Consider the following 12698-nt stretch of genomic DNA (forward strand, 5'->3'; position numbering starts at 1 on the left):
GCTAGGTTAGCCATGGGTTGATGTTACTGCGTGTGAGTGATGAGTGCATGTGGGTGCATTAATCTATCAAGCCTAGATCTGTGTATTTTGTATATATTAGAAATTCTTCACAACAAAAAGTAAAAAAAGTGAAAATAAAACATGTTAATCTCTTAAAAATTTTATAATTCACGTAAGAGCTTTGAGGAGTTTTGGCTAAAAAATGCCATTCGTTTATCTGGACTATTTCCAAACTTATTGACCATGGACTGCTCTTTTCAAGGAAAATCTATTAATATCTCTCCTGGACAGTTTGGGAACAGCTATACAATAGTAGAAGTAATGTTTTTCCATGTATCATTATTGTTCATGATAATTCAAGGCTTCTAGAAAATGAAATATTCTATTTACATGTTGAAAACAATTAAGATAAAAATGGAAAATTAAAAAAAGAAACCTTTTGTTATTTCCAAATTCTGAGAGATTTGAGGTATCTATAGTAAAACATCTGATTAACTTTTTTCAATTTCATTGATATTTATTTTGCATTTAATCTAACATCAGAAATACTGTTAAGGGAAATGAAATTTCAGAAGGAATGAAAATGGTAGTGCATATTTTGAAATGTAAGAGGTAGTATATTTGGTTGATTTTTAGCCATAAATCTACTTACAAATGTTTATTAGCTAAATGAAAAAAAAAGCCTACATATCACTATCAACCTCAGTTTTTAAGTATCTTTTATCCTAAATTTTATAAAATTTAAGAATCTGTTAAAATCTTATTTGCATACCCAGAAATTATTTCTTGCCCTAGGGAAATTATATAAGGTAGAAATATTCCCCAAAATAATATATTATAATTGCTAAATAAGATTTACATTTTTACATAAAATGCTTTATAATTTTGCATATGTTGGAAGCTACATTTTAGTGTCTAAAACTAAAGGAACTTACTATTTAAAAAAATTTATACATGCTTTTGAATTTTGCATCTAAATAAAGACAGCCTGTATTACTATTTACAGCTTTCTTTTTTACCTTTTTAGAGACTAGCAAACTTTCTTATTGTTAACTTTTATGAAAATTCAAACAAGAACATTTGCATTTATTACAATATGCTGCCAAAAATTGCATTAATTTCCACTGATGCCCATTAATTTGATAAATGTTTTGTCATTTCCACCATTTGCACTGTCAAAACAGGTTAATTATATCTTACTGACATTTTTGACAAGTGTTTTAACTCTGGCAAAAAAAAAATAAAGTGTCTTATTTGCTTCAACAAAAATTCACTATGCCTATTGAAAGTTGGAACTAAACAAGAGAAGACTAGTAGAAGAGAGATGTCTTACAAGATTTAACTTACGGTCTGTGGTAAACAATGATTTCCCAGGACTCTTTTATACAAATGCTCATGTTTTGTAGTAGAAAATACCATGTACCTGCATAATCTGTTCTTGCATAATGCCCATCTTCGGATTTAATAGTTGTAGTTGCGTTATCTGTGTTTAAAGAAAATTAACAATAAACATTGATAAGCTTTCCTAAATATTGAATGTCAAACTTATATTATCCCTCCAACAGTATTATCCTCATTGAAATTAAGGAATTTTGACAACTATAGTTCTAAGGAATCTACACAGTGACAGATTTACAATGTCAATTTCTGCTTGAGAGGGAATAATAGACTGATACTAGCTTTCTAAAGTTTGGAGCAAAGGGAAGCTTCACAATTATAAGCGACGTAAGTTGGATAAAAGAATAACAAGTCAAAAACCATGAAAATGTTTGTTTCTGAAGAAGAAACAAAACAGAACATTCTAGTACATCCTGTTTTTAAAAATGTACTTGAAATATTTCTATTTATTCAGTACTTAAAAAGGGTGTAATTTGCTTTTAATTCCAAGGATGTCTGAAAAATCCTCATATTCTTCACTAAAAATGATTTTGACTTTCTTTTTTCCCTCTGCAAGGAGAATGTCTCCTATCTTCTGAATATTGGCTTCCATGTTTATCACATTGTGAAGGTACATACAGTCCCACTGAATAGAAAAACAGAGGGACTATTGCTGGTAGGTCCTCAAACTGCTATAATAGCCGTAAATGCTGCAGTAGACTTCTCTATTCATTATAAATCATTATAAATGTCTTTTGGAAATGAAATAGCTGCCTGATAAGGAGCTATCTTCACTTTTCATTTCTGCACAAAGACTAAAAACATTCATTGAAATGAACATTACCTTGACATCGACCCAATGACATGACTTCAATTTTCTCCTGTTTCTGACATGATGCTTCTTTGATTTGACATGCATTATCATAAGATTTCCCATCAGAAGCACAGAGGGGATTGAAGTTGGTTTGCGAACAGTCAATGTTGCACACACACCTAGAGGAAGAGGGAAATAAAAATGGAGGAAGGAGCTCAATTGTATGATGATGGCTGGTAACTAAACTTACGGTGGTGATTACTTTTTAGTGAATATAAATTTTGAATTATAATGTACACCTGAAATCTATATAACGTTACATATCAACTTTACCTCAATTTAAAAACAAGTAACATCTATAGGGTTGTTACCCACATTATAAATAAAACACTAAGTGAAAGAATTGCTAGGTTGGCAAAATGTAAGTAAGCAAAATTGAATTGCATCCTTCCAGCGAAGTTCCTTCGCTTTTCTACCTGAGATGAAAAGAAACACAGAGCTAATCAAAAATAATTCTAAAGACTGAGCAGTAGATAAAACCATAAAAAGGGAAAACTCTGAAAATAATCACCAGTTAATCTCTGCCACTAGAACTTTTAAAACATGTATATAAACTTCCGTGCTGATGCCTGCAGAATTTGAATAGGCTGAGGTAGCCACGGAACTCTGCTTTACAATTTCCTCAAATGAAATTTTACTGTGTTACTTCTTTCCTCAGGATGTATGAATGGTGAAAGCTTGAGGAAATGATTCAGAGGACATTTTTGAGAAAGTAAACAAGGGAATTATTTGGAATGCAATCGGGATAAATTTCTTCAGCATAAATGAGGATGTCCATAAAATGTCCTAAACAGGAGTCTTCATTGGTCTTTAACATTTTTCAGGGGCCAAGAACCCTTTGAGAACAAAATGAAAGGTATGGACTCACCCCAGAAATACTCAGACTCATATAAACAACCGTTTGCATGTAAGTTCAGGATTTTTGTGGGCCCTTTGAAGCGTATCCCATGGAACTGGTTCCTAGAGACATACTACTCTTTTTCTACTTCTAATTTTAAATTGCAAATAAAAGTTGACTGTCACTTTTAATTTTAATATTTTTCTATGGCACAAATAAAAATTTGGTGAATTTATGAGAATTATGTCACCTGATTTAGAAGAATTAGACACTTCAAAGCAAACTTTAAATGATCTTTCCTATGTTCTTTTATTGTAATTCTCTGTATTTCACAATCTACTTTGTTACTCAGACTGTTGTGGGGTTTTATTCTGTGTGTACAAAAAGTATGTTAGAATAAAAACATTTTACATTTTTAATTAGTATTTATATCATTTTTCTAAACAGATCACACGTTTTTTGAGGTGGTGAACCACACATTCTGCTTCTGAGGGTAGCTGTGAAACTCTTCCTTAGTTCTGGGCATGTACCCATTTACCTTCAGGCCAGTTCAGGTTTTGACGGTTGTGTTAAGACTCTAGGCCCTGTCTCCTTGAAAGATGAAAATAGTTATATGTTAGCACAGAGAGAAAAGTATGTTCTTTCATCTGTGTATTTAAGTAGTCAATTATGTAAGACAGCAAGAGCTTTGCAAATATCTACAAATGAAGTCCGGAGACGTTCAGGGATGACCATATATATGACTGGCAGTCCAGAAATCATTTGTTATCATAGCAAAATGATGAAATGAGAAGAGAGATGGAAAGAGAAAATGTGGTTGAATTTAATTGGTTAGATTCAGTGTCTCAGTAAAAAAGATCAATTAAGTCACAGCACCAAATTAAACATTTGTCTAGGATACTTTACAAGATCCTTCTTTTCCAACTGGCTATTTTTTTTCCAAATCAACTGATCTGACCTTAGTACCGCAGTTTTGTGATGCCATCATCTTTTTCCCTTTCCTTTCCCAGCACTGCTTGCTCAGGGCCTCCTTTCAAGGCCTGTTTTCCCCTCTAGAAATCCCTGACTCTGGCTGCCTCAAATAAAGCTTTCAGGGAATGACTAAGAAAAAAGTTAAGACATTTGGCATTTCTATTCTCATCTCAAAAGGACGACTTGGGTTCCTTGAGGTGAAATTAAGGTATAGTGTTTCTGAGAGATAGCTTCATGAACGCCTGAATTATATTTATCTTTTTCTCTATTGTATACTGTCATTATTATCTCTGCCTTTCCTCTCTCATCTATGGCCTTGCATATGCTATTAAAAAGATGCAAAAGTATAAAACGTATTTTTTGCTTATGAATTCCAGTGACCAGTGGAAACTAGAAGTCTGTGGAGAATATTTTCCTTTCTTTGATAAATGGAGGGAGCTTCAAAGAGTAGCTGAAATGGCTTAAAAACTATGTGGCTCAGAGAAAAGAAAATGTTGTGACTGGCTTACTGATGACCTACCATTTCTATGTCTGATTATATGATCATTGTTCACTGTATTTTTTTGTGTCTAAGTTTGTTAAACTTGATTAGTTAGAAAAACTTGAAGGATGCGAGGACCGTGGTGGGAGACTGTAAGTCTGTATCGACCTCTACTGGTAGTGGCTGAATTAGCTTTTTGTTCCCTGCCCCACCCAATGCCTTGCATACCCTAAACTTTCAATGGCTACACATTCCAATAGGTAAATAAATGAAGTAAATGAATAAAGTGACATGATTTTCTGTTCTTAAAGGACAGGTTAGTATAAATTATCACTATACTGCCATGTAAAAACAGACATGGCTGGCTAAATAATTTTCCTGGTAAATATTAAATGTCCTCACTGAGCTTCAGTGAATATTCAATTGAATTTGAGGATAATGCTAATCATACTACTAGCTGACTTCGCAACATGCCCATCCCAGTGCTACATGCTTTATATCTATACTTAGTACAACCTTCTACCTCTAGGAGGCAGCTACTATTACTAACTCCATCTCACAGATCAGAAAATTGAGGCTTGGGGAAGTCTCACAGTTGGGACAGGGAAGAGCCTAATTGGGAATATAATAGTCTGAGGCCAGAACTTGCACAGATCTGCATAAAGTTCAGTACAATGAAAAGCAAGACAGGCCTAAATTCCTACTTTTAACTAATTAAAGGAATTCTTTGGATGAATAGGGCTTTAATAAACAAGACTGTATCTACTCTTAGAATATTTATCATGATTTTATGAATTTAAATCACACTGACTCTTAGTCTCTGTCTCCCCAAACAAGTGATCCAGGCTTTTTTGTATCACAGGGATGTATCAGTGAATATTTGTTTTAAGACATTCTGAACTAAAAACTGGTATTACAGTGAGTAACTAATTTGATGTGTATTAAATTAATCTGACTACTTAAGGTATCAACTGTTCAGAATATTTAATCCTCAATAAAATTCCATAGAAAGTTGGCTTCACATAAAAACACATATTCCGAAAGATACACATATACACACAAGCATGCACTCCAACTGATTCTACTGGAATTACAAAATTGTAAAGCTTAACAATCTTATCCAACTCTCTGTCTCAAAACTTAAAAGAATCTGGAATTTTTGAAAATTCATATTTATGAAGCACAGGGGTTCTGTGTGTTTATATGAGTGAATGAACTTGTGTATGTGTGTGGAGGGTAGGCTCCAGGACAGCATGTATTGCATCATTAATGTATCTGTCTACTAGGTTATATCTTTATGTAAGAAATAAAGATACAACCTTTCTACTACCTTTTCAAGAGCAACATGTCTTTTTTACCTTTGAATTGCTGGTACCTAGTGGAGTGCCTTTTAGCAAACCTTCATTAAATGCTTGTTGAATGAATTACTGGGAAGATGGTGGGATGGAGTTGGAAGGGGTTAGGAGCACAGTCAATGTTTAGATATAAACATGCAGGACAGAGAACCAGTGTTATGTTCATTTCAACTCTTAACTGTGCTAACTTGGCACATGGAATCTCTAAGGAAGGAAAAGGCCCTTGAAGAACTAAGGTTCACCTTCCTTTTATTTGTGTCTACAGACAAAGGAAACAGAGAACTAGCCCTTAGTGGCCTCAATGGCATGGAAGTCTAATTGTGAAAAGAACATTATTTTCACCATCCAGGTTACTACTTTAATTTTGTGGTATTTGGGTGCAGTTTTTAGGGGCCAATATAATTTGGACAAGGTCATGACTTGTCACTTTATTGCTGTTTCAAACCACTGAAAAATATAAGGCTCAGATAAAAAGGTGACAGAATTATCATATACTATAATGGTGAAATTGCAGGTCACTTTGTGCTTTAGCAGTTTATGTAAATTAATCCACAATTTTTCTTTCTACAGAAATGAAAGGTGGATATTTTTAAAACAGAAACTATCCCTTCTTTACTGCTTTTGGCAAATAATTGCATTATTATTCATTCTGAGAGGAGTAACTAGTTAATTACAGCATGTCACACATATTTTCTGTGAGCCAAGGATTTATAAGGCTGAAGACTACATGGATGCCTTTAAGATTTTTTGTGTTTTCTTTTCTTTTCTTCTCCTTTTTTATCAACCTATCTCAGTCTTTTGACATTTTGACACTGCGATTACATAGATCTCTTTTCTTTGGGGCTGCAAAGAAAAAGAATCAGCCTTACTTGAAAATAATAATTTCAGGGGTCTCTATGTGGAAATACTACCCTCTGAAAATCCTTCAAAGAAAATTAACATTGACTGAAAACCTTAGCTCTCTGAATTAGAAGAGAAACATCCAGTAATTTAAAAAGACCACGTGATGGAATGAAGAACCTAAATTATAAGAAGTAAAAGATGGTTTCTACAACAACTCACATACATTCATGATTATCTCCTGAATATTTTGGAGGTTTTGACATTTATTTAGTTCCCTGCTTCTCTTGAAATGGCTCTTCCCAAGGGTGTTCTGCAATGAGTTACATGAGCTTTTCCCTTCTGTTTAGGAAGGCCTTGTTGTCCAACAGTGTGAGGATGCAAATGCTGCCAGGTAGCAAGTACTTATTCATATGCCTGGCTTGCAGTTGCCTCCTAATTTCACTAAATTTTATTTCATGTACTAAACATGCCTGTCACCTATTCTACCAAGGTCTCTGACTCAGGGTCCATTCTGAATGTTGACCACACGACATTCCTGAGCAGTTGTAAAGTGCCCAGTTGCACTGTAGTGAGGGTGGCTTTCTGGGCCGTTTAGGACCTCTGCTGGCTTCGCTGCCTTGCGCCTGGCTGTCTCTGGGGCTATGAGGCAGACCCTCTCGGGCCTGGCCAGTGAGTGAGGTCAGAGCCGCTGTCCGTGCTCTCCCTCAAACTGTAATGGCTGAGCTGCATCACAGTAATAAGAGTAAAAACTGCATGAACCTTTCATTCAATACTCTAGTGATACTTTAAGTCCATTTTCTCATTAACTCTCATGTCACTCCTTTTGATGGATCTTGATTATAAGGATTTTGTCTGTAAAGAAATTACAATTTAGGAATGACTGTGAGTTGTGAGAGAAAAAAATTAGAGAAAAGATGTGAAAATTCATTGAAATCTTAAACATTCTATACAACAGCATTAACTGTGAGTTAAGACTAGTAAGTCTACCATACTATTACTGAGGTAACATACATGTTTTTGAGCCAAAACTTTTTGTTCTTTTAATCTGAGAAGGGCAATCTTCTAATTTGGAGACCTAGGAAGAAGGAATATTGTCCTTCCCCAGACACATTATCCAGGACTGTTTCTGAGGTTTTCCAAGGGGGACCAGACTTATCTTGTACATGGAAAAAGCTTAGTTGCCATTAAGATCTATCTCTTTATAAGGAGGCAAAGCACAGAAATTAGCCTATGAGGTGGAAAGGTCTTAGGAATATTGGGGAAAAGCCTAGGACAACAAGTAGCCTATTTATAGGTATCTGAGAAAAGGAGAAATGAGCTAAGAAACCTTCCCTGGGGTGGGAAGGTTTCAAAAACAGAAAATATATATTAAATGTGCAACAATAAATTTCTAGGAAAGGGGCTGATGGCCATATGCTGAAATAATGTCTATAGTTATAAAGGTGGATGGGGAATGTGACTGGAGCTTGGAATTTGGCGTCAGATAGATCTGTGTTTAATTGAGGCTTGATCATTTACTAACTGAATGGCACTGGACTAGTTACTAACTTCCCCAAGCCTATGAAAATGGGGAAGCTAAGTCAGGATTGTAGGGATTAAATGGAATAATGCACATAAACTGCTCAACAAAGTTTCTGACAAGTTGGAATTACTCAAGAAATATTAGTCTTCATTAACTTTTGGCTTAGTGATATCCAATCTTGGATGCAGAGAAATATCTTCTGTGGAATATTTCAACCTTGAGCCCCAATGCAGAGATTCTCACTTTGGTGGTCTGGAGTCAGGCTGAGATAGCTGCTGTTGTCAAAAATACTACAGGTGATTCTGATGTGCAGCAGTGGGGAGGTTCAGTTACAGTAAATACTCTCTAACCCTCTAAGACTATGAGATTTTCTAATTTAAGATTCACCATGAGAAATTCTGATGCAATAGAATCAGAAGGGACTGGGGTGGGATCCAGAAATCAGCATTTTAAGCAAGTTCCTTAGCTCTTTTGAAGGCAGATTGCTTGCATGGTCTATTGAGAAATCTCAACTACCCCTCTGGCTCCAGTCACACCTTTTTCTGACTCCTCTTTGTTCAGTTACAAGGAATTTAATATTCTTGTTTAATGTGCATGATTTAGTGGCATGAATTAAAGGGCTTCCCTTCACAGGTGGCATGGGTGTAGTGTCAGGTGATTGGGACAGGTGATTAAATGCACTGATGCCATCAACGGAGCAGTCAGAAGAAGTGATTGACCAGGTAAGACCATGACAGAGTATGGGGCAAGGACATGGAACATTGGAAGGTCTCCCTGGCACAGACACTTAGCTCCAACTTCCACGTAACTCCCAAGTTTACGTTCCTGAGATAGGGAGGAAAAGGTGGAAAGTGAACCATCTCAAAAGGCGGGTAGGACTGAACAGAATCGTGGTGGAGCAAAGGACACAGGACAATACGAAGGCAGACGGCGCATAGGGCTTGGGGAGGGGGCAGCGAATAGATTGGTCGGATTGGAATGACCTCTTCCCAACAAAAGTGGTGGAATACAACACTTTAGACAGATTGTAAAGAGCCTCAGTTTTATCCTACAAATAGCCTTTATCTTCTAGGCAATGGGAAGACCTGAAAGCTTTCTGAGCACTGGGTGATGAGAAGGTCACCATGATAAAAGGGGTGTTTAAGGAAGATTACACTTGCAGGGAAGTGCAGGCAGAGGGACCAGTCACCAGGCTGTTGCTGTAAACTAGCAGAACTAGACAAGAAAGCCTGGAGTGGGGCTTTCACTCTAAGGAAGAAAGGGAAGAATCGATAGGGCTTACCGGCTCTCTATTTAAGGCATATTGTAAGTAGTAAAGCACAAATGTTACCATCACGCCCTCCCAGTTCTACCCTTTCCTGCTTTTTTTCTGACCTGCATTGGGTTCCAAATGGACACTTAGGAGAGGAACAGCCAGGCTGTGTGTGAGACTCAGGAAGCCGTGCTTTCCTGGTGGGGAGAGTTTTCTTTCATTGCTCTTGGGAAAGGGGCACACAGAGTTTGATCATGATGGCAGTATCACATACACATCTTCAACTGCCGTTTAAGGAGAATAACTCCTTGTGTTAACACGTACCCTGCCTGCAATCCCAGGATTGATTTACAAGGACTTCAACAAAACCACAGTGGTGGCAGATAGTCACCCTCCAGAGGTGGCCGAGGCTCCCTCCGCGGCAGTGGGTGCTCCCAACGCCTCTCTGCACGTGATAGAGCTGAAGCAGGGCTTGACTAGTGATCCGTTTTCATGTTTCACAGTTGCATTTTCCTTAGAATCATTTTTCCCCTTTTTGAAGCAGCTGCATTACATCTTAAAATAATCAAAGTAAACAATTCTTCTCTCATATACATTTTTAAAACTATCTTGAAGCAAAAGTCCCTCATTAGCATCATGTGTACGGCCCTTGCTCATTAAGCTGGAAAAACATTCGATAACCAAGGGTGACTCTGTGATTACTAAGAAGTGTGGTCGCTCTGACTAGCTTAATACACAACAAAGTCAGAAAGCATGAAAAATCGAGAATAAAAGTTGAAAGGAAAAAACAATGCGATGAAATTAAAAAAGAAGTCACATTTGACAAAGGAGAGAGACTAAATTCCTGCTCGTTCCTTTCCATCACATTCATGGTGAGTGTTTCCAGCACTTTCCTACAGACCCAGCTCTGAGGTTCCTACTTTCACTTCAGCTGGAGGGGTGGCTTAATGTTAATGTTTTACAAATGGGCCCTCTGCTATGCTTTCATTTGACAAAGGACTTTCAGGAGTAAATATGTATGAACATCACTGCAGTCTAGATTTTCCACAGAACTGCAATTTAACATCAGGCCCTTGGATTTCAGCCACGACATATAAGAGACAGCAGATGAATGAATAATAGCTCTGCCTTGTGATCAAACTGCTAGTTTGAAAATACTATCCATTACATTGTTCAGGTGCTTTTCATTTGTTTAATTTTTACTTATTTCCTATAAAGACACCCATAATCATTCTTTGAGAGAGAAAAGGGAGTCTCACTTGATGATCTGGCATATCTCTTTTTATTAGATAATGTCAGCTTAAGCCCTAATATGTTTACCTTTATTCCTTGGCTCTTAGGGAGCACAGATATAAGCAGTAAGTGTGTTCCTGTGTATGCGTGTATAAAAGGAATGATGGGTGGTACATGGAGACAACAAAATATCTATCCAACAAGTTTAAGTCAATTTTATTGATCTTAAGATATAAAGGTAAAAAAATAAGGTGACATTTATATAGTTGTAACATTTTCTCATGGAATAAATTCTCAGTGTTTTTGTAAAATGTGTTTTCCAGACTGATACCCACCAAAGTTTATATATACTGTTATAACTGAGTATAAAAATAAAGCGTTGATTAAATTATAATGGCATGAACTAACTCCATTCACAATTATAAATTGTATCAAATGATCTCCCTTTGTGGTTATATCATCCTTAATTTTCCCATATTATATTTAGGGTCAGTTTAATTTAAATTTGTTTTAAAAATAATATTTAATATACATATTATAATGCTGTCATAAATTTCATAAATGCAGCTGCTTCAAAAAGGGAAAAATAATTCTGAAATATAATTAAAATATTCACAGGATGATATACCCTAACCCTGCAAAGAGAGGTAGGAAATTTGATTAAGGAGGATGCCTAACTTAATCTGTAAAGTTATGTTTCTTAAGAAAAGATCAAAAGCAAATATGGCAAAATGCTTGTATTTGTTGAAACTAGGTGGTGGATGCATACATGTTATATTATTTTCTATAGTTTCAAAACAATTAAAGATATTAGATTTAATATTTTGTTTAAGATGATTAAGTTACCAAGCTTAGTAAATATTTCTTGCATTGATTTGATCTGAATAATTTCTTTCTAAATTGTTTAAATAAAATTTGAGAAAAAAATACTCACCCAGAGAAGTTTCAGTGTTTAAGAAAGTACTGTTTCTTTGTAAATAACTGTTTAAGATTGATCTTAGGGCTGTGTGAAAATGACTTTCAAGCAGTGTTTACTATATGGGGGGACTCATCTCTGTCTTTCTCCATCTCCTTGTTTCACTAGTTTGCGCACTGAAATGTGAAACTCATGAACACGGTGGCATTTTTGTTTACAGGCCCCAGCCAGCATTCTTCATTGACTTCCTGCAGTATTGCTGGTGAGTTCTGATTGCTCTGAAACAGGGCTGTATTGCATGGCTGTGTTGTCAACCAGAAATAGTTGTGAGCTATTCCAAAACCGTTGCGATGAAGAGCTTTAAGTAGAAATGTTTGAACATTTTTGCCTTGAAATAAGAACGCTTCAGAGTTTCTCAAAAATATTAATCCCTAAAAGGTAAGAAGAGACAGAATGCATGACTAACTCTCTGCTGTGAACCCCTCCTGTTGGTAAAGGTGTTGGGAAGGCTGCAGCTATTATGGCCGCCTTTTATTCATTTCTTCCTTTTTTCCTCATAAGCACATACATTTTCATTTATCATCGATCTCACTTAATAGGTCTCATTTACTTCAGTCTAATCTCATAAGCGTAGTTGAGTGGCTACTTGGTGCCAGGTTCTAAGCTGAACATCAGAGATATCAAGGTGGCCTGTGTGATCCCAGATGGCAACAGAGATCACATCAAAATGAGAACAAATACATATAAAACAGTGTCATCAGAGCTGAGTTTTGTTAGCATGAACAATGTGTTCTGAGAGCACTGAGAGGGAATAATGACTTCTACCGGGAGGGCCTAGAAAGGTTTCACAGATGCTGTGATGTTTAAACTAGAACTTTATGGAGCGGCAGAATTTCAGCAGGTGGTTTGCAGGTGACTTGTAGAAAGAACACTTCTAAATCCTTTCCTCCCCTGAAGGTACCTCCTAGCAATCTCGTTTCTCATTCTCCTCCCTATGTTGACCCCTCTCCCATGTGTTCATTTGTACAGTATGTG

The 12698-nt window shown here is 36.2% G+C and overlaps 1 protein-coding gene across 1 annotated transcript in view; it reads right to left on the minus strand.

The window, feature by feature from the left end:
- TMEFF2 (transmembrane protein with EGF like and two follistatin like domains 2) overlaps nucleotides 1-12698 on the minus strand; it is a 227358-nt gene that overhangs the window by 45784 nt on the left and 168876 nt on the right. Inside the window, exons 6-7 of the mRNA XM_073218407.1 lie at nucleotides 2222-2370; nucleotides 1424-1483 (exon numbers count right to left, since the gene is read on the minus strand). Coding sequence (XP_073074508.1) covers nucleotides 1424-1483; nucleotides 2222-2370 — 209 coding nt within the window. The remainder of the gene's footprint in view (nucleotides 1-1423; nucleotides 1484-2221; nucleotides 2371-12698) is intronic.

The sequence above is a fragment of the Manis javanica genome, chromosome 12 (genome assembly GCF_040802235.1).
Source record: "Manis javanica isolate MJ-LG chromosome 12, MJ_LKY, whole genome shotgun sequence".
NCBI classification, from domain to species: Eukaryota; Metazoa; Chordata; class Mammalia; order Pholidota; family Manidae; genus Manis; species Manis javanica.